The following is a 25,794-nucleotide window of genomic DNA, read 5'->3' as shown; positions in this document are numbered from 1 at the left end:
CAAACAACAAATATAGTTTAATTTTGATTTAAAAAAAAAAATCTATATATTATACTTGAGTTTGTTGTTTAAGTTTAAAACAGTGTTAGAAAAAAAATTTTTAGCTGGTAATATCAATTTATAAAACAAAAACAAAAACAATAAAATAAAATAAAACAATGTCTCGAGAAAAGAAGATAAACAATGTCGAGAAAGTTAGAGTTAGAAGAGTTCTCTTTGCTACGATGATCCTCTGTACAGTGGTCTTGTTTCTATTCGGTGGACAGCTACTCGAGGTTCTGTCAATTAAACCTATTAATTCGTTGAAGAGTGATACTGTGAGTAGAGGCGTAGACTCTGCTTCAACAACCACTGCAACTACGCTGGCTGGAGATGTAATGGTGAGAAAGAGTAATAAAGCTGGGTCTGGTACCAGCGTTAACAGAGACGGGGTAACAATCGAGTATGACCCAGAGATGATGTTCAAACAAATCATTAACACGTCCCCTGCTGTTCTCTTCGTGAGAAGCTCAGAACACGATTCTATTGTCCTGCGCAAACTTCTAACTACAGACTACGAAATTACACCAGAACTGCTGATAGTTGATCTCGACATGCACAAGAACGGTGTACTGCTGGAACAGTACATACTAGAAAATAAGGTCAAACCTTCTAAGAAGAAGAACATGCTGCTACAGAACACCGCCTCTATTCCTATGGAGAAGAAGGCTCCTTACCTGTTCGTAAACGGTGTCTCTCTCGTGAATACTAACCTCGGAGAAGACGTTATGAAATTGCACTCCAAAAATCAATTCTTGACTAAACTAAAGGCTTATGCCGGTGAAAACGTCGTCTTCCACAAAAGAGACTTACCTTCCAACTCTTGAATGTATGGTATGGTACCTAAAAATAATAAAATAAAATAACAATTACAACAGGTAACAATTAAAACTAAATTAAAAAATGATGAAATTGGATCTTTTGGCATGTCCGTTTGTTTTACCCTTCATCATTTTCTTTGTATTAATTCTTTGCACAGTATAAACTCTTCCAACCGTTTCAGTTCTCATTAATCTTCAGTTCATAGAGAGTATAAAAAATTATCCTTGCTAATAACACTTTTCTTTTCTCTTTAATAACTTATATACTATTATTTTGTTTTTCATTTTCTCTAAAGGTGAAATAAAATATTTTATTGATTTCTTTAAATTATTATCCATCTATATCATAATTAATATCGATATTTTCCTTTTCAGTCGTCTCTGCGATATCTTCATCAGCGTCACTATTTAGTTGTTCGGCAGTTCCTTCTTCCTCATAACTAGTAAAAGCTTCTCCCCACATGCACATAATACCTTTAGGATACCCATCCTCTTTCATATATATTACCTTACACTTACTGTTGGCGCCCATAACGTCTATAGTTGCACGATTTAACTGGTCAAGATCAGAGTTTTTCGGTAGGAACAATATTATATTATCGCTCACACTTTTGAATGAACTCAGAAGCCTATGTATTCCATACGGTATCAAAGAATTCTCGAGGTCATAAGTTTCCGTATTGATATATTCGGGGCCTCCCCATGGTGGTGAACCAAATATGCAATCCACTTTCAACTTTTTGAAATGGCGTGCTGCCTTGCGGCCCCATTTGTGCTTGTATAACCAGATCCTATCACAGACACCATAACTCTGTGCATTTCTTGCTGTACAATACAAATGCTCTAGGTTAGAGTCTACACAATACACTTTCTGAAAGTGATTTGCAAAATGAATTGAGTTCCCTCCACCACCACTGAACACATCGAGGACGCTGGTCGCACCGGGAAGGCATGCAGATACAAAAGTAGCTAGAAATTTTGCTATTCTCTCAGGAGTAACACTAAACCATAACTCCGAGGTCATATATATCGGCTTCTCCCTTATCCTACTGAACAATTTAAAACGTTTCCTCCAGTATTTCACATGCTGCTTATCACCGGCAGCAGGTTTCTCATTATTAACTAAAAACTTATTCTCTTTTAAAAACTTACGCAGTTTCCGGAATTGGTGCCTGGTTTTGTCATACTTTTCATACTTCTTCTTAGCCTTCCGTACAGACTTAGATGTAAGATCACTTCCATGAATCAACCATCTCCTATGTTGCCCCATAATACTTAAACAGGTATCTTTATATTTGGGCTGATGCGTTTTAATTACTATTACCTCTTAACAACGATGCAAATGCAAATGTTTAAAGTTAAAGTGCTGTGTTTTCTCTTAGTGAATAATTTAGCAATTTATTTCGCTGTTTAGCTATCCCAATCACAGAAATGTGTTACTATGAAGAATGGGATATCAAAATTATAATAAAAATAATATTCACAAGGCTGGCTTCTCTCTAAGATAGCCACGCAGGGCGACTGAAAAAAGTGATGATATTTCACATTGAAAAATTAAATTTGAAAAACCAGCTCATCGCTAAACACCCACACATCACACTAACTTTTAAAATAAGGATGGCTAGCTTCGTTATAATAGCAATTTCGAATTGAAGGTATTGTTACATTACGGTACAATTAGTAGTGCTGGGTCCGTTTGAATTAGTTGGTTAATGAATATATATATATCAGATGCTTGTCCAAGGATATAAATATAGATTTCCTGTTTTCTTGTTCAACTAGATGTTTGTTCCAATATAGCATTTCTCCTTCTGATTAAAGAAAGCTAGTTCTAGCTAAAATAATACAATACTATACACTAATCACAATACAATATATGTTTGATACTTGAAGTATGAGTGGAATGATAATAAGAACACCCACAAGAACCAAGACTAAGTCATTTAATGGTAAGCAGATGGATTTTACCTTCCCTCCATCTGGGGAGCTTCCTAGAGATACGATGGATGAGCATACATTAGATAACCACAGGATATTGAATGAGGCATTGAAGGCAAAAAACCAAGATGACTTTGAGGCTAGCTCTCAAATATTTTCTGATTATACAAGTGCTTCCAATGCAAATACAAATTCTGGAAATTCTTCAAATTATTATTCGTTTGCCAATATATCTGATAATACAACAACATCTCCTAGGCTATTTCCACAAAACAACAGTATGATGCCTCCACCAATTCTGGAGCATAAGGTCTCCTCATATCAAGAGAGAAGTCCTAGTGTGTCATTAGATCCACAGAGCACTAGAATCCAAAGTAATTATAGCTTTACTAATTCCCTGCAGAATCTGCGGGATGCTACAAATGCAAAAAGTGTTACAATGGAATCTACAGCACCAACTATGACGCACCAAACTATTCCAACAGCCGATAATATTTCTGTTAACTTCTCAGATATAACAGGATATGATGATAACGAGTTCCTGATAGATAATAGCACACCGGAAATAATTAAAGATGACATTGCAATGCCTGCAATTCAAGAGACGACTAAAGATCATAAAAAGGTACAATCTGTAGTGAAGACCGACATAACAATGGCTACACTGGCTCCTCCAAAGCCTTTAAATCTAGAAAACACGCCATCGATACAGAAAGTGTATTCAAATTCCTTACTAACATCATCGATGAATTCCTCTCAACCAGTGAAGACACCCAGATCCTCACGCTCTACTGCTTCATCGAGATCATCACTAAAGAGATCCAATGCTGTTCGCTGTAAAGGAGGCCTATTACAGTACTTCACCCAGATGGGTATTAGAGTAAGGAGACAGTTTAAGAAGTTGAGATTAGTGATACGAGGAAAGCTATTCAGACTTAAAAAGAACTCTAAGAACCCTTCAAGAAATAATAGTGTCCGTAGCGGTATGAGCGTTTCAAGACTGCCTAAACTACGGAACAATAATAACAAGCAAAGACAGGAGTCTAGTTCATTTGCTCCACATACATTACATCAAAAGAGGACACAAGCTTACAGCTCAAAGTTACAAAAATCTATTTCTATGAGGTCCTTGGAGCCAGCTTTAATTACACCAACTATCCCAGAAAAGGTAGAGCCAAAATCTGTCATCCCTACCAAGCTTGAAAAAGAGCAGGCTGTTGTTCCTCAGAAGATTAAAAATACACCATCGTTGAGAAGGACACCATCTTCCATAAGAAGGGCCGCCTCGATCCTGACCTCCACTGTGAATACACCAAAATCTGCAACTAACAATAGAAACTCCATAATAGAAGGTGATAATTACCAATCCTCGAGATACTCCTCGAGAAACAGTAGTTTGAAGTCCAAAACTAGATTAGTAAGATCATCTGGCTCCAATGCCTTGAGTTCCATTGCTAGGCAGCCATCTATTGTTGTAAAAAATAAGGTCATTCCTCTTTCAATGAGCAGGTTCTCAATTAAGGAAGAGATTGCAGAAGAAGACGAAGATGATTCCGATGATTCCTTTGACTATTATTTAGAGACGCAACCAGTAGACGAGGTATCTCCGGTAAGTAGTGCAGAGGCAGAGGATCTAAAGTCTACTCACATTTACGGTACAAACACAGGAGATATCAAGACTCTATATAAGCATTACTTAAGCACCATCATTGCTGAACGTATCCGTGCTCGTGTACAAATGGCAAAGGATGCAGAAGAAAGTAAGAGAGTGCAACTCTCTGTAGACACCAGTGCACAAAGTTCCAAGGATCCAATTGTATCAATATTGACCGAATATGAAAGCAGTGCTGAATCCAACTTGTTTGAAGAGGATACGGAACCAACCACACCAGTTACTACAAGAAACGAAGACGAAAAAGGTAGTAGTAAAGACAGCGTACAAGATGAAAGTGAAGAAGATAATGAAGAAGGGTTGTCCGCTTTACCGGGCCTCCCACCTTTGAACGTAAGAAACAACCATCATAGCACCATGAGTATCGCTATTCAGTCTCCATTTTCATCGGACAATGCCAGCTCAACCTCAATTTTCTGTATTCCAGTCAAACGGTCACTGACTTTACCAGTTAGCATGAAGTTGGTATGAATCAAAAATATAACGAAGACCGAATAATAATAATTATTCATATTAATAATTACCCCTTAGCATAGATGAAAATAGCATATAATAATAATAATAATAATACACAGTTTATTAACTAATTCACTGAATATACAATATATGAATTTTAATATCTAGATATATAATATGTGATATGTATTGTAAGCCTTCTCTATTAATAGAGTCACATGATTTCTCATACTATACGAACAAAAAAGAAACGGAGATAGTTAAAAAAAAGAAAGAAACTAAACTTGAAGCTCTCTGCTGGAACTTCATGGTAACCTTATAACAATGTTAGCAATAATAAAAAAAAAAATTATATTATATGGAGAGGAAGGATATATAAAACACCAAAAAGGATTCTTAAAATACCAAACTTAAAATAAATCAATCTAAGTATTGTTTCTGGGACTTTATCTGTATACAGATAATTGGAAAATAATAGAAAGGAAAACTGCTTTGACTGTGTGGCGCAACTGCATTTTTTTTTTTTAATTATAATCTATACAATAAAGCTTGTTAAAACTATAGAGGTAACAAATAATACGAACATACAACAACAAAAATGTATACAAGCGGTTTGATGAGAGGTGGTTCTTTAAGACTTACTCAAGTTAGAAGTCAATCATCGTTCCCATTTGCTAGTGCTCAAGCACTTTTGAATAAGAGTCAGTTGAATAAGAAGAAGAAGAATGGGAGGAAGCTTGGGCTTGGTATAAATGACAAAAAGCTGTACAATAGTGGTATTACAACACAGGTAGGGGAGAAGCAAGTGGAAGTGAAACGTAACGAAAAGAAGACCAAACAGAAAAAAGTTTATGATTATGCGACGATGCCTCGAGTAGAACAGATATCTGATTTAAAACTCAAAAATATGAGTACACAGGTTCTTTATTCTGGTTACAGGCCATTGTTTATAGATCCAGAACAGAAAACAAGCGGCCAGGAAGGTAAAACTTTATATGAATTTGCTATGAAGCTCGAGGAGTTGCAAGAAAATGTTAGCCCCTGGGTGTCGTCTGCAACTGGTACAGAATTTTATTCAGAGTGGGACAATGTTCCTTCAGAAGTGGTCAGAGATCTAAAACCTTTCATCCCTCCACAGCCATTAACAAAAGGAGCTAAAGTTGCTGAAGAAGGAGAAGTTCCTGATTTCGACGGGGATGGTAAATTCAAGAAGAATAATTTCTTTGAAAAAGTTCAAACGTTAATGAATAGAAACGGAAAAGGCGGGAGAAAGAGACCTGGTGTGACAGTACTGAAACATTTAAAGAAACTTAAGGATGAAAGTTAATCGAGAAACGAAAACTCAACACTAGAATGACACTGTTTTATTGTTATATCAGAGGAATTATTTCTACTTTGATGACTTTCAATATCCTTATATATCCTTATCTGTTACATTACTTTCAATTCTTTTTTTCACTATATGATTTTAGATAACCCAAACGATAGACGGACTACTCAGCATTAGTACTTGGAAAAAAAGTATTAATTCCTTTATTCCAACCTCAAGATTCACTTTATTTATTTAATATTATTATTCATTTTAGTCATTTTATTTTCTTTTTTTTTGAGTATAACGGTTACATCTCTCACATAACAATGCACAACTTAAGTGATTTCAGGTTTATAGAGGGTTCAGGAAACTTCCCTTATTAAATGGTTTTACTTATTAATAGCAAGACAAATATTTTCAATCAATATGTATGAATTTATTTTCTATATTGACTTTTCTTTATTTCTAATAGGACAAAATTTATATATTAGCTGTATTAAACCTTCAATTGATATAAAAAGACAATAGCATTTTTATAGATAATTTATTTGAATCATTTCTTGTTCTACTTATCACGTCTTCTGATATATATTTTTTTATTAGGTAAGATTTCATGTTTTGGAAGTAGAAGCATAGTGGCAAGTGAGCGACAAATTGCCTTGTAAACTAAATTGGAAAATAACTTCACACTGTCTAAAAAGGAGCATTATAGTCTAATTCACAACATCATCTCTGAATCAAACACCCGAGTATTAAGCAATTGTTTCTTTAAAATAAAAAGATTATGGATTTTGAAGCTATCTTACATGATTTGAAACCAATTATCGACCCGGTATCAATTGGAAATTTCAAGTATGATGCTGTGGGTGTTAATAAGGTAGTTGAGACGCTAGAGAAATGTTCACAAGGTGCTAGGATTGAAGCCAACAGAGACATAATTGGAGCATCAGGATTACTGAAATCATTAAGGGATACATTGCTAGTCTTATTAGGTGATATCTTTGATAATGAAGGTTTACCTTACGCAGATGAAAAAATATTAATATCTTCTGAAATCATCAGAATTTTAGCTAATAGCTTTGCTGATAATGACAAGAACAGATCTATATTTCTACACACGAACAATAATAATATGGCCTTACTTGATAAATATTTTGGTTATATCTTTAGCTCTGATGTCGAAAAGAATTCAGTTTTTATAGATTTACAGCTTAGATTAGCTGCAATGTCTAAAAACCTTATAGCTGACAATGAAAACTACATAAATAGTATCGGAAAACCTCTCGTTCCCATTTGTGTACAAAGGTTGCAGACTATAGATATTGTGGACGCAAAACAACAACAATTGGCATTATTTACCGCTGAATTAATAGATTCGGTAGTAGAGTTCAACAAAGACATATTATCTCTAGCATTGATATATGAATTAATCCAATTTACCTACAAAATATCTAGTTATATTAACACTGATAGTATAGATATTGATGAAGCCGATGATGAAGAACCTTTAATTGAATTGATCTCTTCGACAACGGGAATAATTGAATCTAGTCTGGAAATCAATGGGAGGATTAACTATAAGAAAGCAGAAGAATTGAAGCACAAAACTCAATCTACACTACTACAAGTTCTCGATCACTTGGCCGAACTCAAATTTCATAACAAGCTGATTATCATGAGAAGACTTGTAACATCAGTGGGTTATGTAGCATCTGACTCTACTAATGATAATACCAAAGAGCTAGAATTATCAATCGATCTCATTAAATCAGGTAATAAGTTTCCATACTCGAATGCAGCAGTACTAATGATTCTGTCAAACTATATAAATTCAGCTGAAAGGGCAAAAAGCGTCGAATCATTAGTTTCAATTGACCATTTGGTAAAAAAAGCCAAAAATATGAGCGACCCAGTCCAATTCCAAGGTTTCTTAGACTTACTTAAGAAATTGGCAAGTATGAGCAACATGATGTTAATAAGCGATCAAACCATTGACGATATCATTTCGATCCTATCTTATTGCAATGATCAAGCACAATACTTCCAGGGCCTCATCCCACTAATAAACAACTTGTTAAATAAACTATTAACCACAATTCCTGCTACTAAAGTCCAAAAGATTTATTCTGGACCGAATTCAGATGCCGTCTTAAATTTAACTATAAAAAACGGTAGTATTACATCCTGTTTAGCGTTAGACAAATTGTTAATCGGCAAGAATAGTGGTAAGAGTGAAATGGAAGAAAAATTATGGGACACCGCTCTACAATTCGACCAGGCTCTTAAGGAGAACAACTCTAACCAGATATCTGCCACTGTCTTCGTTTTGTTCCAACTAACTAAGACCATTGGTGTCTACTTAAGGAACAGTTCCATAAACCAAGAAGATAATTTCCTGATACCCAAATATACCGAGAAATTAATCTATATTCTCCAGCTGATCCTACAATTGAAGGAAGAATGTGCTAAAAACATAGATAGTGCTGCCAATAATGGAAGATTCGTTGCCGGTATGCTTATAAATTGTTTCAATAGCAAAAGCAATCTCAGTGAAGAAGAGATATCCTTACAGCATTTATGTAAAAAGTTCTTTTAGAAGCTATTACAAGACTTACTGCGTACACCATTCACATACGCATGCACATCCCAATTTTATACACAAATTAGACATTTTGCAAAATTACATTATTTAATTTTACAACCAATTAACAATCGATTTCTACTAATTCATAGAACTCCATTATGCTATATGCGTTAACCTATAAGTTCAATAATAATTGAACACTCAACATTCAATATCACTATATATAAAAAGCCATTCAACAAGCTCTTCGCAAAAAACTGGGGTTTGTGCTTCTGAGCCAAAAATTCAAAAAATTCAAAAAAAGAAACTTTTTATAGCTAAACACAGTGGACCTGAGTTTTAATAAGTATTTATATCATATCCCTAAGAACTTTTTAACGTATTTAAAAACTGTAGGAAGATAGGAAAGTCAAGATTAATCACTGAAACTGTTGCTAAGCTATTCTCTTTTCATTACAGTTAATATATCAATAATTCTGATGAGTAATGCGACCTAGCGAAGAAACATGTCAGCTGTTGGGTCCTGCCTCTCTATTCGTACAGTTCCTTATGGGCATATCTGCTCTAGGATTACTATTATTCAAGAGAAATCGTGAACATCCAAGAAGGAAGTTAGATGTCTGGCTTTTCGATATCGGAAAGCAAGTCATCGGTGCTTTAGGGATACACTTCATTAATGTGGGCATTAGTGTTATCAAGAGACATAAGCAAAACAAAAGGATTATATATAACTCTGATAATGATGATGACGGTACTGAGGACCAGTGTGATTGGTACTTCCTTAATCTTTTACTAGACACCACTATTGGTATTCCCATATTATGGTTAGCTCTAAATGCACTAACCAAATTATTACAATATTTTAAGGTACGAAATGTAGAGTCTGGAAATTACTTTCCAGAAGAGACGGAAAATAGAAACTATAGTGATAAACCACTATTAAGTGCATTTGTGAAGCAACTTTGCGTTTTCATCGGTGGTCTGGTCATTATGAAGATATTCATATATCTAATTCTGAATTATTTTGAAGACTTTGCCTATTGGTTTGCTGATTTGATTTTGGCATGGGCAGATCCTTGGCCAGATGTCCAGATCATATTGGTGATGTTTATATTTCCTGTTCTTTTGAATTGCTTCCAATACTTCTGTGTTGACAATGTTATCAAATTGCACCTAGACAATATTAATAGTTGTAATTCTAAAAATTTTGAGGACAGTGACTCTACATATGACGAATTAGCTGGTCTAATTCGGAACTCGAGGTGCACTCATAACCCATACCAGAGTAGTGAATATAGCTCTTGACTTATTTAGCAAACAATGTAAATAAGAACAAATCATTTGTTCCTCAAAGATATCGTCTAAATACTTCAAAAAAAATGATAAAATTGATTATAGTCAAATCCATAAATCAATGGTATATAAAGCTATCTATGCCATTACAGGTCCGCTGATCATTGCTTATCGTAAAAATCTAGTACCATTCCGATTTCCTTGAACGATGATGAGTTCACATACTTGAGTAATTTACTTTTAGAATAGTATATCGGACAGTCATAGGAAACACATAAATTAGAAATTTCACTACCAAGAGATCCTAAATCTTTAGAATACTTCGAGTTACAGACTCTACATGCGGTCTCAAGTGATTTCAGCTCTCTTTCACTTCCAATTTTTTTTATTAATAGCGTACATGTCATATCTTTCATATTTTGAGAACATTCTAGACACACTAAATGCTCATCAGCAATAGGATTTTTAGAGCACACGGTACAGGATATTGATTGTCCAAAGTTTTCAATATTATTTTTTCCGAGCGCGACGTTGCCCTTAAATCTACCTGATTCAATATTCCACTCGGAAACACTAATTCCTAGGATATTAAACAATCTATCTAATGGAGGAATTAAATTTTTAGTAATATAATACTCTGAATCCAAAGAATAACTGTCATTACTAAAAAACTCATTAATGGAAACACATCTCTCCCTTAAAATCTGACCTGATTTACCTTTAACAACCAAGTAGGATACCCTTTCCTTAAACTGAGGTTCTGCTCTTTTATCTTTTTCCTTCATTCTTTGGGCAACCACAGCTCCTGGCGGAAGTGTCTTTTCACTTTTATAGTGCCCAAGCTTAATCTCTTTAGCAAAACAAAAATCCTGTATATGTACTTTCCCTGCCCTAATTTTGTCAAATACCGAAATGACATAATTTTTAACTAGCGTTAAATCTTTAGTTTCAAACAGTATTCTCAAAGCCTTACCTACTATCTTTTGTTGAGCTGGGGTTCCATCTCTTCTTACAGTTTCGATACCTTTTGCATCAAATCTTGGTTCCTCTTGAGAGGGATTCATATAAGCGTATCCTACATACCTCTTCTTACTTAATAGGATAGAGGGAAAATACACTTTTTCAAAATTTAACTTAACGGGCGCAGGATTCGAAGCCGTTACAGCTGATACCATCTCAGATCCTATCCGGAATGCTTCTTTTTTGGATCTGCCGGGAAGGTAAACAAATAAACTATCAGTATCACCGTAGACCACTTTGGCCCCCCACTCAACCCGGCTCTCAATCATTTTTATTGCTCTTTCTAATGTTTCCCGTCCAGTTTGTACTATACTGTCAGCCAAATCTGCACAGGGCATTCTTCCAGAAAAGGATGCTGAAGCGTAACCATATGTAACATTAGCTAATAGCTTCAAAGCCAATTGCTTAGACTCCAGCAGATTTTTTAGTGTGTGATGCTGGTCACCAAGATCTGATATAGTCTTTTTCACTAGAAATCTTATTTCTAAGATTTCATTTACCATCTTAGCCAAAGTAGATTTCCGCAATGTATCCTTAGCATATATTATACCATTAGGAGCGATATGGATATCTTCTTTTAGTAATTCATAGATATTTTCAGGAACTTTAAATTTGGTAACTCCAATAGTGTTCTCAGAGTTTTTCAATTCACGGACTCTACCTATAATTGTAGAGTAGCAATAGTTATACGCCATGACTATTGAGGGATACAAGGATTGAAAATCAAGAACTAATAACGGGCTCTTATAGAAAGCGGATTCCGGTTCCATAACTAATGGAACGCACTCTAATGGTTTTTGATTTCGAACTGCTTCCTTCGATGGGGATAACACGTTAAAATGTTCACTTTTACAAATACGTATCAGAAAAGATTCTACTTTATACTGGGAACCTCTATTATAAACAGACTGAAAATCAACACCTATCAATCTTGCTTGTTCGATCACATTTAATATAAAATTCAATTTCTTCAAAATTTTAACATTAGCTCGTACACGTAGCATATAATATGATAAACATGTTATAATACCAATTGATCCATGATGTCCTTTCCACATATCCGACAAATTTTTGTTCAAGAAGTGAGGGAATTGCTCTTTTAGAACTAAATTAGCAATACTTTCGAAAGAGTATTGATTTACACTTAACTCATGACGCATTAGCCTCCATATATTTAGAATATATCTTCCAGTAATATGTAAACCAGAACTTTTTTTGTATCCCCATGAATCATTCAACTTATTTTTAATGTTTACATTTACTCTTGAAATTTCTTCAGAGATATTGAAATTGTGAATGATAATACTTCTTTCAAATATATATCCCCATGACGCATTGTGTACTTCGTAGCCAGACAACAAATCAGGGTCAAATAATAATATTAGATCAGTCAACGCATCAAACATATCAAATTCATTATCATAGATCATGATTGGTACATCACCTGTATACCGTTCATAATGTTTTAACGTGTCATCTTTATCAACAATAAGTATACCCTCTAGATGGAGATTAAAGTCGAATGGAAAAGAATCCTTATCAACGTGCCAAAAAATAATAGATACCTCATCTGTCTTCGGATTTGGGAGCATATCGTTTTCTGTATTAACGTGAATCTCTAAAGAAAAATGGGTCAGGTTATCGCTGATAGATTTTGACCTCTTTAATGATGATACATCGCCTACAGATTTTGAGTGTGATGGTTTCTGTATCTGTGAAAGAGTGCTTTTCTTTTCAATAAAAATAGGTGTATCCTTTTGCACCTGCTGATATGCTGGTGCCTTTTTAAGGTATTTCCATGACGAAAAGATAGAATTTGCCATCATGCTGCTTTTCTGTTCCAAAAGTACTGCTTCCTCACCAAAAGCACAAGGTATTCGTTTCAAGACATGATTTGACGTGATTTCAAAAATTTTACCAGCATAAATATATTGTTTGTTAGACAAATCACTAGGATCAGAAAAAAAAGGTCCAGTATAGTCTATCTTGGGGAAACCCATCTCCCTAAATTCTTCACAAATAGATCCGTAGTTCAAACTCATACGTTTATACTGAAACTGTTTTCTATCCGATCCAGAAAAGAAAATTGGGGACGATTTTACATCAATATTATTAATATTACAGATGTCCTGAGTTAAATTTTTCTTCACAGCATTAGCTCTCATATTTTGGGTGAGGGCAAAATCGATGGAGCCAATTTTAGTAGCTTTATCTGCTGGAGTTTGAGCTGGCGGTTTCTTGGGACTGATATCGTCTAGTTGATCTCTATCGTCAATTATGTCGAATTGGTTTCCAGGAAGATCTTCTGCCACTTCAAGACTATTTTTCCATGTTTCTTCATTGACTTTAGTTGATAAGTTATCTCCATTAAATTTAGGCTCATTTGGCCAGAGTTCAGCAAGAGTTTCATATGGTGTTTTAATGTCATCAAGTAAACCTAAACTATGGACAAGGCTATCGATAGGTTTATTCTCGCTTCTTGTATAATTCATAGCTTTTTGAAAAAACAGATTATATTGGTCAGTTGTATTCCATTTTGCGTTTGATTCCTGTCGAGAGACCTCCGGTGGTTTTTGATATTCAGACAGAGCATAAAGAGTTCTTTGAATTTTCACATCACGTTCCATTTCCTTTGTGGAATTAACAAAGGGCCCTTTAACAATGGATTCCGTATCGTTCACTTTTTCACTGAAATCCTGATGCATATTACGTATCTCAATGCTATCACGGTTCCGAATAAAATGCGGAAGAGCATCAATTTCAAGGAGTCCATTGCCAATTCGGGGAAACTGTCTTTTAGGTAATGTATTATTATCTATATGTAGAAAATTGTTCAGTATAGATTTCAGGTCCTCAGTCATTGTAATTTCATCCATACCTAAAAGTTCATTCAGGACAGGACTCCTAAAATATACTTTACTAAAATTAACCCAAGAGCATCCGAATAAATTATAATCAGCGGTAAATTTTAAGAGATATGGATACTGGGATTCATATGTTTCATTAATCACCTTAGAGATTATTCCAGATCTGATAATGTTACAAAGAGTTTCCATGTAGTTCGGATTTAGCAGAGAGATCTTGTAAAATGCATACCATCCAACGTGGTAACCATAAAAGGGAACAGCCTTCACAACTGATACATTCGCAATATACCGTAAGATATTTCCAGTCGAGTTTGTAGATTTGTTGTTATTCTTGTCTTTCTTATACTTTAATTTTTCAGTCAACTTATCTTCTAGGAGTCGATGAAGTTTTGCACATTTATCATTCATTACATTCGAGCTATCCTTCTCATGTCCATCGTATCTTACAAAAAAATAGTGAAATATACCATGGATATGACAGAGTACCTGGTGTCCTGATGGTAAACATCCAAATACTCTAATGACAGGAACCTTCTCAAATCGATGCAATGGTAAACTTTTACCAAATGATGTATCTAGCTCAGTTGGATAACTCATATAATAGTCATAATAGTTCAACTGGATATTGAAAGTATCCAAGGATTTACTAAAGCTTTCACAGCTCAACTCATGAGTCATTTTCATTTCATTCATTGTCAACTCATGGCTGGGAAAATATCTCCATTAAATGGACTGCTGTCAAAATAAAAAGGTACAGAACTTCAATCAAGGGTCCGCTCCACTACAATGCTTTTGTTCTCTCTTTATTACTCTTAAAACAGTAGTCACACTTCCTTTACTAGACACTATTTTGGTTGTTATATATATCCTTATGAATAACGTCTTTGGTACTACATGGTTGTCCTAAAAAATTATTGATATCTTTTAGTAGAAGGAAAAAATGAAAAATTAAAGGGTTTTATATAAAAAATCAATGATTTTTAAGGGCACCAGACTAAAACTCTAATAACTTGAATATTTTACGGAGATCTCGAAATGAATCAATGATATACTGTGTTTAGATATGGATTCTAAGAATACCGTTGTCTATATCAGAGTCAAAAGTAAGAGGCCTTCAGATTTTACTGATCCGCCTGTTTTTGATTGGAATTTAGAGAAGGAGAAGAGATTATGGAACTTTTTGTCCAAATTACATGATCCAGATGAGGAGATTGACTGGGATCTACTTTCGGAGGGACTAGACACGCCTATATATTTTCTAAAGAGAAGATGCTACGAATTATTCACAAAACACTTAGAACTATTAAAACAACAGATCGATCGGAAAAATCGAACTATTTCTGAATCTGATGACGACTCTAACCACAGCTTACAGATTAAAAAAGAGGTCGAATTTCTAAACCAAATGCCTGTTCGCACTCCAGGAACAATTCACGAGGAGCCCAATCCAGATATTGAAGAAGATACATGGCTCAATAAAGGAGATAAAGCTCTTGGTACTGAAGATATTACCAAGAGAGCTATTGATCATTTAAAATCATCGAAAATTTTGAATTTCAATCAGGACTTTTACGAGCAGAAACAGAATATAAATGGTACACAAGAGTATTTAAATGGCGATCATGAGGATAACTCTGGAAGCGAATTATCATCTAATATCGGGGTCAGTAAATCTACTCTGGAGGAGGCCTTAATGGACAAGTTGCAAATCTAGTTCACATTTATTGCACCGACACATGAAAAACCAGTTATCACTTAGGCATTTTCGCCTCTCGATTACAGGAAGATCTAAGACGCCCGAGTAGTCAATATTAAGCTCATCACCAGCTGATATTTCCCGATTTGAAATGAATAACATATTTCTCCCATCTCTGCTCTTTGTAATATTAGGATCGCAAGTGTGATTGAAATAAGATGCTTGCGGAAATACCCAGTAACCTAAATATTCCCTGCTATCCACTGATTCACCCTCTTCCCAGATTCCAAACGAATTTCCATACTCAGAACCAAGAATGTGTCTAAATAAAGGAATAGTAAGCATATTCCTATATGGTTCTGGTAATAATATTTTCAGGACTTTGAATACTTCAGTTTGAAATTGCAATAAAATAGGAAAGCGTGATATTTTTAGTACTTCGTTAGACTGTAAATTCATGAAGGACACTAGTGTACTGGAGTTTGTGGATAAGTGCCTAATTTTATACAGTGTTTCGGCTACAAACCTACAACATGCGTATATTTCTTCCGTAATATTTGGTAGGTATTTCTGTTTCTTTGTGGGCTTCGTCTTTTCCACTGTAGGAATCCAATTTACTGAAATTTCCTCCCATGTACGTTCTATTATCTCGATATCGATTGTTGTTTTATTAAGTTTGTTCTCCTCATCATCTAAGCCACTACCCTTGGACTTTGAAAGCATGTTGAAAGACTCCAATAAACTCTCATAACAGCAAATAAGCTCTATAATATTCGGTATATTAAGATAACTTTCTCGACATGAGTTCGAACAAAACCATAGACCTGCCCCTATGAATTTTTTGTTATTAATATGAAAATCCTGATCTTTCTCTTCCTTTTCGTATACACATGTAGGACTTATTTTTACTTTCATAGTTTTACCATTGCTGTAAGTAAAACAATAGTGACAAACCTCTTTTCGGAATTCATGGGAAATAGATGTACCCATAAAATTATCAGCTTTTAATACCACATCACCTTTCTTTAGATCTCTATTACTAAAACAGGCCCTTCCTCCCCATAGCGTTTGTCTAATGTCAAAAACATCTGATATTTTGAACGCCTCTTCATCTACAGTCATATTGCCGCCAATATGATATTAGTTAGCAGATTTGAAATAATTTGTAAAATAACTCTGCACATTGCTAACAAATTTCACTCGAATCTTTTTCATACTGCGATCATTTCTAAAATTTTCAAAAAAGAAAAGATACACAATGGATGAGTAATCACGCGGGATCTTAGATTATCGAAAATCCTAGAGTTAAATAAAAACTAGCTACCATTTATAATCTTGGTAGTTCGATTTGTAGTTACGAATACAGTATGACTCTTCACTAAGGATTTTAACAATAGAAGGCCTCCCATGTGCACAATAATATGGTTGGCAACATTTAGATAGTCGTTTAATTAATTCAATACATTCCTCTCTTTTAAGTGCATCTCCGAACATTATAGAACTACGGCAAGCCTTAGTGTTGAAATAGTCTCGTATGAAATTTGGAATTGCAATTGTGTAGGACCACCATGAATTATCACCATTTATATTATCTACAGTTTTTTTATCTTTTAATTTTGATTTTTTGTTGTCTTTGAGATCAAATAGATGTTCCAGTAGAGCCTCTTTTAATTTCAATATGGGCCCGAAATTTAGAAGGAAATCTGGCAGAGCCAAAATCAAAAGATAATTTTCTTCTTTCTCATTTGTAAATATATCATAATATATTCCCCATTTCATAAATTCAGATGAGAATTTTTCAAATATATGCGCTTCCACATTAGGAATTTCGATCTTAACATCGAACAGTTTTCGAATAGCCAAAGTTTTATTTAACGCATTGTTAATAAATTCGAACAGCAGATGCTCTAATCTAATTCTTTCGTCACAAGCATGCTGATCTATCATATATATATTCATTGGTTTCTTATTTTGCTTTACAAGAATAAATTTCTTATCGACTTGACCAATTACTTCCATCGCCTCCAAAATTGTCCTATCTATAACAAAGTTAATAGTATCAGTAGTACCATAATCTATCTCATTAATGGGGTTCAGTAGAAAATCCCTTCTTGTAGAAGGTGCCCCCAAATATAGATTAGATAAATTAAATTTTTTTGGGGATATTGGCACATCGGATTTTTGTATTTTACGACTTCGAAGGTTTAAAGAGTCTAAAGCTCTTTTACCATAATTAGCCATCTTTATATTAGAATTAATTAAATAGCTAGGAGAGGGACTTCGTTTTATTCCTTCATGATTTAATGCGCACCAGCTATCCATAGTGACAATAGGATCTGGAACAGATAAGTTAATAGTTTGGGATATTGGCGATTCTAGAAATCCTTGAGAGTGTAAAAAAGAATGCATTATCTTAAAAATTAGACTATTAACTAAGTTGCTATCCCGTAGTTGTGAAATTGCTTTAGAGGTATCTTGCACCAAATCTTGAACAGATATTGGTCCTTCAACATGCAGTAAAAACAAAATATACCCTCGGTAGTTTCTTCTCGCAGATTTCCCTTCTTTTGTACTATAAGAAGATAATGAAAATGTACTGGAACCTACCAAATCGCCAATTAATGAAAAGATTTTTTTATTTTTATATCTTCTTCCGTTGAAATAAATTATCTGGTATTCTTTAGTCTTAACATGATCGCCTGATATAATACCAGAAACCTTATAACTTTTGAAATTCAATCGCACCTTTTTAAGTGACGTATCGGGGACGACTTTACCGTAAACTTTGGTGAATGCATTATACAAAATCCCTGCTCCATCACTCAACTGCTCTAGATTACCACAATAATCAAAAATCGGTATAAGTTCATCAAAATCATTTACAACATCTACCTTGATCGATATTTTAGGGTTGTTTATTAATAATTGCAGCAAGTCCTCTCTAATTATATCCATTAACGATGTCCGCAGCGTATCATTTAGCGTTGCTCTCCTTACAGGAAGGTTCTCAAAAAACTTACTTACTAAAATTGTTGTTCCTGATTCCCAATCCCACACACCATTCCCATACTTCCAAAGGAGAGTAAACAATTCATCATCCTTGGCCTCATCTAACGCAAATATCCGTGCCGGTGTGTCCTTCGCTAATTCGCGAATAAAATGCGCTCTATAGCTCTGCTGCTTCGATATAGCTACCAGATCAGACACCTTACTGATAGAGTATAACGCCTCACCTCGGAACCCATAAGTAAACTTTCCACCCGCAGTGAATTCTAGATCATCTAGCTTCTCTATTTTCGAGGTAACATGAGTCTTTCGCCCAAGCACATTCAGATTCGAAGGTGAGAGCCCACATCCATCATCAGATACCATAAATCTCCAGTTCTTCACATCAGCAACTATCTTTACTTGCCTCGCATCAGCATCAGCAGCATTCTGTACTAACTCCCGAAGTAAGCTGCCTACCGAGGTAATCTGTGTTTCCGCCCTTAGAACTGATCTAGTTTGCCCTGTTAGTTCACGAATCACACATTCTGGCATTCAGAGATATTGGTCAATATAAAGAACTATAGTGCAATACAGATATAAAAACAGTCCAGTTCAACACCTTGATGAATAGGCGCCAACTATATCGTAAGCTTTACATTATAATATCTCTTTCCCTCCGTCGATGAGTCTTGATCGCTTAGAGATATTTTTTAAATATTCCGGGTAATGTGTGAACGCGATGAGCCTCTACACGTAATATAAGAGTGTGGTAAGTTTGGAATAGTGTTATAGGTTAGATAAGTATAAGAACGTTACAGAAGTTCTCTTGCTTTACTCTTATCCTCTCTGTCTGTGCTCCAGAATAAAATCGACGAAAATCAAGTTCCGTAATTTCCAAATATAATTAGGCTGGTATTATACTGTGCCTTCTTTTAATTATTAGCGCGTGTTTACGGTAATAAATGAAGTTGCCACGGTATGAGAATAAACCATTCAAACCACCCAGAAGAATTGGATCGGCAACAAGCAATTATATAGTACCGAGAAAAGTTGGGGTTAAGAGATCATATGTGGGTAGTTCTACTGGATCAGTGGTAAAAAGACCTACACCTCCAACTGCAAATGCAAATGCAGATCGGGAAGAACGTTACTTCACGATCATGTACAGGAAGTTCACCAATAAGAAGAATAAGACGTGGAATGGGGACGGGTATGCTATTCTCCGGGAGCAAGGTAGTTTAAAACTATTAATTTATAATGAACAAGGTAAATGGCTTGGATCAACCACAAAAATTGTGGAAGAGACGATGTTTGATGCCGTTCTCTCAACTAATGGGCTTGAGTTTCAACTGGACTATGAGATTGACAATATGGACGAGCTAAAAGATGTCAAAAGAAAATTGTTAAAATTGCGAGAGGATAGTGATGATGAAGATATATGCGAGTCAATCAGTACGGTAAATAGTAATCACACGTCACTTAATAACAATGTCCCTAAACCCACTAATGCTTCCGAATCTAAAATCAACGATGTCTCAAATATTTTCGGTAGCGGTGTCAGGTCGAGATTCAAACCCGTTCTAAAAAGCAATCCTGCTAACCTGCAGCCGATGTCATCCATGGCTAAAATGTTGAATCGTAAAATTGAGACCCGCAACGAAGTGACCAAGAAAATAATATATACACCCCTCTTTGATGCTAGCACTATAGAAAATCCTCTAATAATGAATAAAACTGAACATAATGAGATAGAAGTCATAGTGGATCCACTAATAAGCAAACTATTGCGACCACATCAGAGATCTGGAGTAAAATTTATTTATGACTGTTTGTTGGGGATGGAAACGAAGCCAGAAGCCCTTAATAGTGATAATAAATCTGTTGTGTTAGAAGCTGATGCTGACATAAGTGGATGCATTTTAGCCGATGATATGGGGCTTGGAAAAACTCTTACCACTATTGCCGTAATATGGACTCTATTGCGTCAGACACCAATGGCCTCTCTAGTACCATGTTCACAATCAGGGACCCCCTTGCAAGGTTTATTTAATAAAGTTCTTGTGGTGTGTCCAGTAACGCTTATAGGAAACTGGAAAAGAGAATTCCAAAAGTGGTTGGGCCAAAACAGAATAGGTGTCCTAACATTGAACCCTAAAAATAACGGTGAGATGGATAAAATTAGTGTCAGAAACTTCCTAAAGGTAAATCGAACATACCAGGTTTTGATAATTGGCTATGAAAAATTACTCACTGTGAAAGATGAACTACTAAACCAAAAAGAGAAGTTGGGCTTGCTTGTTTGCGATGAAGGACATCGATTGAAGAATGGATCTTCGAAAATTCTAAATGTTTTGAAAGAACTGCAAATAAAAAGGAAGCTTTTATTGACAGGTACACCAATACAGAATGATCTAAATGAATTCTACACAATAATTGACTTTGTTAATCCTGGTGTTCTGGGCACATACAATAGTTTTAAAAGGAAGTTTATAACTCCAATTAGTAAAGCAAGAGACGTTAACAATAAATATAATACTACAATCATAGAAATAGGTGAAGAAAAATCTAAAGAGCTCATTGAACTAACTAAGAAATTTATTTTAAGAAGGCAAAGTACGATTTTATCAAGGTTTTTACCTCCCAAGACTGACATTATACTTTTCTGTAAACCTACTGTTCAACAAATCGAAGCATTTGCTGACATAATTGAAAATGTGAAAGTAGATCTGAACAATATAACCTTTAACTCAACTCTAGGCTTAATAAACTTAATGAAGAAAGTTTGCAACTCACCCAGTCTTATTACAAATGATCCATTTTTCAGAAGTAGTGTTCCCATATCGAAAACTATGTGCTATAGTTCAAGTTTTAATTCAGGTAAACTGATAGTTCTTATGGAAATACTGAAAGAACTGCAAATGTGTTGTCCAGAAGAAAAAATTGTAATTGTATCTAATTATACTCAGACATTGGATATAATAGAGAATCTAATGAATCAAGAGAAATACTCTAGTTGTAGGTTGGATGGTTCAACTCCCCCAAAACAACGGGACCTTATTGTCAACTCATTTAACAAAAATCCTAAAATCTTCTCTTTTCTATTAAGTGCTAAGGCTGGTGGTGTTGGTCTTAACCTCATAGGTGCCTCCCGTCTTATACTTTTCGATAATGACTGGAATCCAGCAATAGATTTTCAAGCTATGTCAAGAATTCATAGGGAAGGCCAGAAGAGGCCATGTTTTATTTACCGGTTGGTAACAACTGGATGTATTGATGAAAAGATTCTGCAAAGGCAACTAATGAAACATAATCTAAGTAAGAAGTTTTTGGAAAACTCCTCTAATGAATCACAATCGAAGGCAAATGACGATTTGTTTGATAAACAGGACTTGAAGGATTTATTTACCATACGTCAACACACGAAGAGTAACACACACGATCTTATTTGCAATTGCAATGGTGAAGGTGGTGAATGCGAATCAGATAATCAAGAGGATCAATGTATTAGCAACAATGACTTGACCAGTTGGTCCAGTGCTTTAGAGACTCATAAGAAATTAGAGAAGTTGCATAAAAAATTTGCTGAAAAGGAGAAAAACTTCATCAAACAGTGTCTGATAGGTTACCGACATATTGACCCAACGTATATCGAGGATTTGCTCGATGATGTATTGAGCTCAGTAATCAAGAGGGCCAAAAATATTGTTACATTTGCATTTATACAACCTGGTCAAGCTGAAATTGACTGAGCATGAACATTGAATTTAAGAAAAAAAAAAAAAATTAAAATAAAAAAAAATCATACCTAAGAAAAACTATTATATATTCTTTTACCCACTTAATGCGCTAGCAAATATTATTTTAATTACGAAAAATTTTTATTGTTAATATATAATATAACAGAATTCTTGCTTAATTAGTAGCTAGGACTTTATTTTTTCAAGTCAGAAAAATTAAGGGACGTTGAAAATAAAAATTACGGATACAATTTCTCTAAGGTTATATACAAGAAAGGTCAGTAAGTTGTTAACTACCTATAATAATATATAATAACCCTTTGAAATTGAACGCTTCTTTAATATCTTTGAGCATTAGCAATATCATTCATTTCAAATATTTTAAGTCCTCGTTAATTACTTATCCGATAATATTACTACAATTCTTACTCATAACCAAGTCATCGCATTCTAACCAGAGAAGCATCTATTTACCAATACCTAAATGAAAATTACAACCCTATTCAGAGAGATATTTCGATTTCGGAAAACAAATTTCAGTATAGTACTACTTGTAACAGCTATAATTATTGCTGCAATAACAGTTTTTGAACGTTTACAATATAAATTTGTTCTTCCTAGTCCTAGTTCAAATGATATCGGACATGAATTGCTCGAAAGCGCATGGTTAGATTTACAGCACATAACTTCGTCGTTCCATCCTTATGGGTCTCGAGCAAATGATGACGTCCACGACTACATTCTGAATAGAGTCGAGAGCCTAATATATGGATGTGATTACGTCGAAAGATGGGATGACTATGTCAATAATACCAATTTATTATTTAAGCAGCCAGATGTTTTCAACAGTTCATCAAAAGTGTCAAGGGTAATATATTTTGAGTCATCCAACATTCTAGTAAAAGTTCTAGGTTCTGACCCAGATTTATCCCCAATATTGATATCTGCTCATTTCGATTCAGTACCTACCTCGAATGGTGCCACTGATGATGGAAAAGGTATTGCCACTATGCTTTCGCTTTTGCAAGTCTATGTTAAATCACAACCAAATAGAACTGTGATTTTCAACTTTAACAACAATGAAGAATTTGGTTTACTCGGCGCACATGCTTTTATGAACCATAAATGGTCCAAGGATGTAGAATTATTTATTAATTTGGAAGGTGCAGGGGCTGGAAACAGAGCAATCCTATTTAGAACATCTGATACTATAACAGCCAAACTTTATAAAGATGCTGTTAAATCACAACCTTTTGGAAATTCAATATACCAACAAGCATTTTACAAGAGGCTGGTATCTAGTGAAACGGATTATAAGGTTTACGAAACCAATGGCCTAAGAGGGTGGGACATTGCCTTTTATAAACCACGAGACTACTACCATACTATTAAGGATTCAATAAAATACACATCCAAGGAATCATTATGGAGCATGCTCCATACTGCATTACAACTAGCCAACCACATTGCATACTCTGACATAGAAATCGGTGAGGAATACATGCCTTCAGTATATTTTGATATCTTTGGTTCATATTTTTTTGTAATCAGTGCTGAACAATTGTTCTTTATTAATTTGACCTTGTTAATCATTGGCCCTATAATCATATTTTTGAAATTGTGGCAATCAAATGGTGGAAGAAGTAAATCGAACTCATTATGGGTAAGATTACGGTTTCCTTTTTCTTGTACAGTCACCCTGCTACTATTACAATTTTTAGGTACATTAATAAATGTCGGAAATCCTTTTATTTATTCTAGAAACTACCTGATTCCATTTGTTGGCTTATTTTGCCTATTTTTATTCTCGAACTATGCTATCCTTGCAATCCTTGAACATTTATACCCATCAGATAATTTCAAGGGCACTGCCATTCTACAGTCCTTTGTTTTGCTATGGGTCATACTACTTACTTTTACTATCAAGCTGAAAAACTCTGGGTATATTTACACTGGAATTTATCCAATTTCAATAACAACTGCAACTTATATATTTGCTATTCTTTTTGGATACTTTAGAAGTGAAAGTAACCGTAACAACGATAAAGATGCAGTGCTAGTGGATACAACACAACTAAGAGAGAATATATCAAACAATACTTTTGAGGGAAGAGATAACAATTATGAAGATAGAAATAATATTAACGAAGATAGAGATAATATTAACGAAGATAGAGATAATAATGAAAATAGAGTCTCGAATTTAGAAGATAACGACGGAAGTGACCCTGTTGCGGTTATTGACGAAAGAGCTCCACTATTGAGAAACTCTACAGAGTCGCTCAATAAAAAGATGTCTAATAAACGTGCGCAAGGTTTACAATACGATTGGTTTATTCAGTATTTCTGTCTAGTTCCAGTATCTTGCTATATTTTGTTCAACTGCTTCTTACTCGCGCTTGAAGCTCTTAATCAAACTGTACAGGAGGGATCGGGTGCATCTCGAATTGTTAATAATATCATGATATTATCTGTATTTTTTGTAGCACTTCCCATTCTTCCCTTTGTTTATAAGGTTAACTATGCTACAGGAATCTTCACACTAAGTGTGGGCCTGATATTTTTAGGCGGATCCTTGATAATTCAGCCTTTTGATGAACTACACCCTCTCAAAGTGAGGTTTTCACAAAGCATAGATTTGATGAATGCTTCAATGCCTATAGTCAATCTATACACACGAAAGAGCTTCCATATTAAAAATATTCTGTCGGATTTGCCTAGTGTAAAGGATACCAATGCCCAAGTTTGGTGTAAGGATATTGATAGTAATGACGGCGAATTATGTAGCTATATTGGAGAATATCCACAACTCTTAAATCAAACATCTCAGAAGGAAAGAAAACTACTATCAACACACATTCTTCGAGATGACAGGAAAAACAAAGATCGTTCCCCATATGCTCCAATGACCGCTGAGTTAAAGATAGATGCTCCTGAAAATAGGGTCTGTAGCATTATTTTCGACAGTGGGTTAGGAGATCGATCAACTGTAAAGAAAATAACTGTATTTAAGAGCGCGAAATATGCCAATTCTACGATTGAGAGGTCTCTACATCTAAGTGAAGGTATAAATGAGTTTGTTATCCACAAGTTGGATTTCGATGGTTCGTATCATTTCTCGGTCGAATGGTTCCCAAAACTTTTACTGAAGGATTATGGAAGTAATGATGAAGGCACTAATGACAGTTTAAAAGTTAAGCTCAAATGCTATTGGGGTGAGTATGACACTAGTTCGGTAGTTAATGGTACAATGCATAGAAAAGTCCCAGCCTTCGATGAATTGTTAAAATACACACCTACCGAATATATATTTACCAATAGAGAACGAGGATTGGTGACTGTTGAGGATGAAATAATTCTTTAAATGAAAA

General features: G+C 34.8%; 11 protein-coding genes across 11 annotated transcripts; 8 read left to right on the top strand and 3 right to left on the bottom strand.

The window, feature by feature from the left end:
- Positions 1-158: 158 nt before the first annotated feature.
- PRM4 (pheromone-regulated protein PRM4) lies at positions 159-866 on the top strand (the record flags this gene model as incomplete). Its single annotated transcript, XM_071054328.1, has 1 exon — positions 159-866. The coding sequence occupies one exon, from the start codon at positions 159-161 to the stop codon at positions 864-866; it is 708 nt and encodes a 235-aa protein (XP_070909021.1).
- Positions 867-1,191: 325 nt separating this feature from the next.
- Positions 1,192-2,130, bottom strand: TGS1 (RNA methyltransferase; the record flags this gene model as incomplete). The annotated part of the gene is made up of 1 exon (XM_071054327.1): positions 1,192-2,130. The coding sequence occupies one exon, from the start codon at positions 2,128-2,130 to the stop codon at positions 1,192-1,194; it is 939 nt and encodes a 312-aa protein (XP_070909020.1).
- Positions 2,131-2,754: 624 nt separating this feature from the next.
- Positions 2,755-4,941, top strand: AIM44 (Aim44p; the record flags this gene model as incomplete). Its single annotated transcript, XM_071054326.1, has 1 exon — positions 2,755-4,941. One exon carries the CDS (start codon positions 2,755-2,757, stop codon positions 4,939-4,941), a length of 2,187 nt encoding a protein of 728 aa, XP_070909019.1.
- A 583-nt stretch (positions 4,942-5,524) lies between these two features.
- PET20 (Pet20p) lies at positions 5,525-6,253 on the top strand (the record flags this gene model as incomplete). The annotated part of the gene is made up of 1 exon (XM_071054325.1): positions 5,525-6,253. One exon carries the CDS (start codon positions 5,525-5,527, stop codon positions 6,251-6,253), a length of 729 nt encoding a protein of 242 aa, XP_070909018.1.
- A 769-nt stretch (positions 6,254-7,022) lies between these two features.
- On the top strand, positions 7,023-8,834 carry BEM4 (Bem4p; the record flags this gene model as incomplete). The annotated part of the gene is made up of 1 exon (XM_071054324.1): positions 7,023-8,834. One exon carries the CDS (start codon positions 7,023-7,025, stop codon positions 8,832-8,834), a length of 1,812 nt encoding a protein of 603 aa, XP_070909017.1.
- Positions 8,835-9,308: 474 nt separating this feature from the next.
- Positions 9,309-10,127, top strand: RNJ42_04159 (uncharacterized protein; the record flags this gene model as incomplete). The annotated part of the gene is made up of 1 exon (XM_071054323.1): positions 9,309-10,127. The coding sequence occupies one exon, from the start codon at positions 9,309-9,311 to the stop codon at positions 10,125-10,127; it is 819 nt and encodes a 272-aa protein (XP_070909016.1).
- Positions 10,128-10,276: 149 nt separating this feature from the next.
- REV3 (DNA-directed DNA polymerase) lies at positions 10,277-14,695 on the bottom strand (the record flags this gene model as incomplete). The annotated part of the gene is made up of 1 exon (XM_071054322.1): positions 10,277-14,695. One exon carries the CDS (start codon positions 14,693-14,695, stop codon positions 10,277-10,279), a length of 4,419 nt encoding a protein of 1,472 aa, XP_070909015.1.
- Positions 14,696-15,065: 370 nt separating this feature from the next.
- Positions 15,066-15,716, top strand: ATG29 (Atg29p; the record flags this gene model as incomplete). The annotated part of the gene is made up of 1 exon (XM_071054321.1): positions 15,066-15,716. The coding sequence occupies one exon, from the start codon at positions 15,066-15,068 to the stop codon at positions 15,714-15,716; it is 651 nt and encodes a 216-aa protein (XP_070909014.1).
- Positions 15,717-17,018: 1,302 nt separating this feature from the next.
- Positions 17,019-19,238, bottom strand: MLH3 (mismatch repair protein MLH3; the record flags this gene model as incomplete). Its single annotated transcript, XM_071054320.1, has 1 exon — positions 17,019-19,238. One exon carries the CDS (start codon positions 19,236-19,238, stop codon positions 17,019-17,021), a length of 2,220 nt encoding a protein of 739 aa, XP_070909013.1.
- Positions 19,239-19,648: 410 nt separating this feature from the next.
- RDH54 (DNA-dependent ATPase RDH54) lies at positions 19,649-22,435 on the top strand (the record flags this gene model as incomplete). Its single annotated transcript, XM_071054319.1, has 1 exon — positions 19,649-22,435. One exon carries the CDS (start codon positions 19,649-19,651, stop codon positions 22,433-22,435), a length of 2,787 nt encoding a protein of 928 aa, XP_070909012.1.
- A 472-nt stretch (positions 22,436-22,907) lies between these two features.
- Positions 22,908-25,787, top strand: PFF1 (Pff1p; the record flags this gene model as incomplete). Its single annotated transcript, XM_071054318.1, has 1 exon — positions 22,908-25,787. One exon carries the CDS (start codon positions 22,908-22,910, stop codon positions 25,785-25,787), a length of 2,880 nt encoding a protein of 959 aa, XP_070909011.1.
- Between the last annotated feature and the right edge of the window lie 7 nt (positions 25,788-25,794).

This window comes from Nakaseomyces bracarensis, assembly GCF_045282275.1.
Source record: "Nakaseomyces bracarensis strain CBM3 chromosome Unknown Scaff13_0, whole genome shotgun sequence".
NCBI lineage: Eukaryota > Fungi > Ascomycota > Saccharomycetes > Saccharomycetales > Saccharomycetaceae > Nakaseomyces > Nakaseomyces bracarensis.
This window is presented reverse-complemented; position numbering and strand designations above follow the sequence as displayed.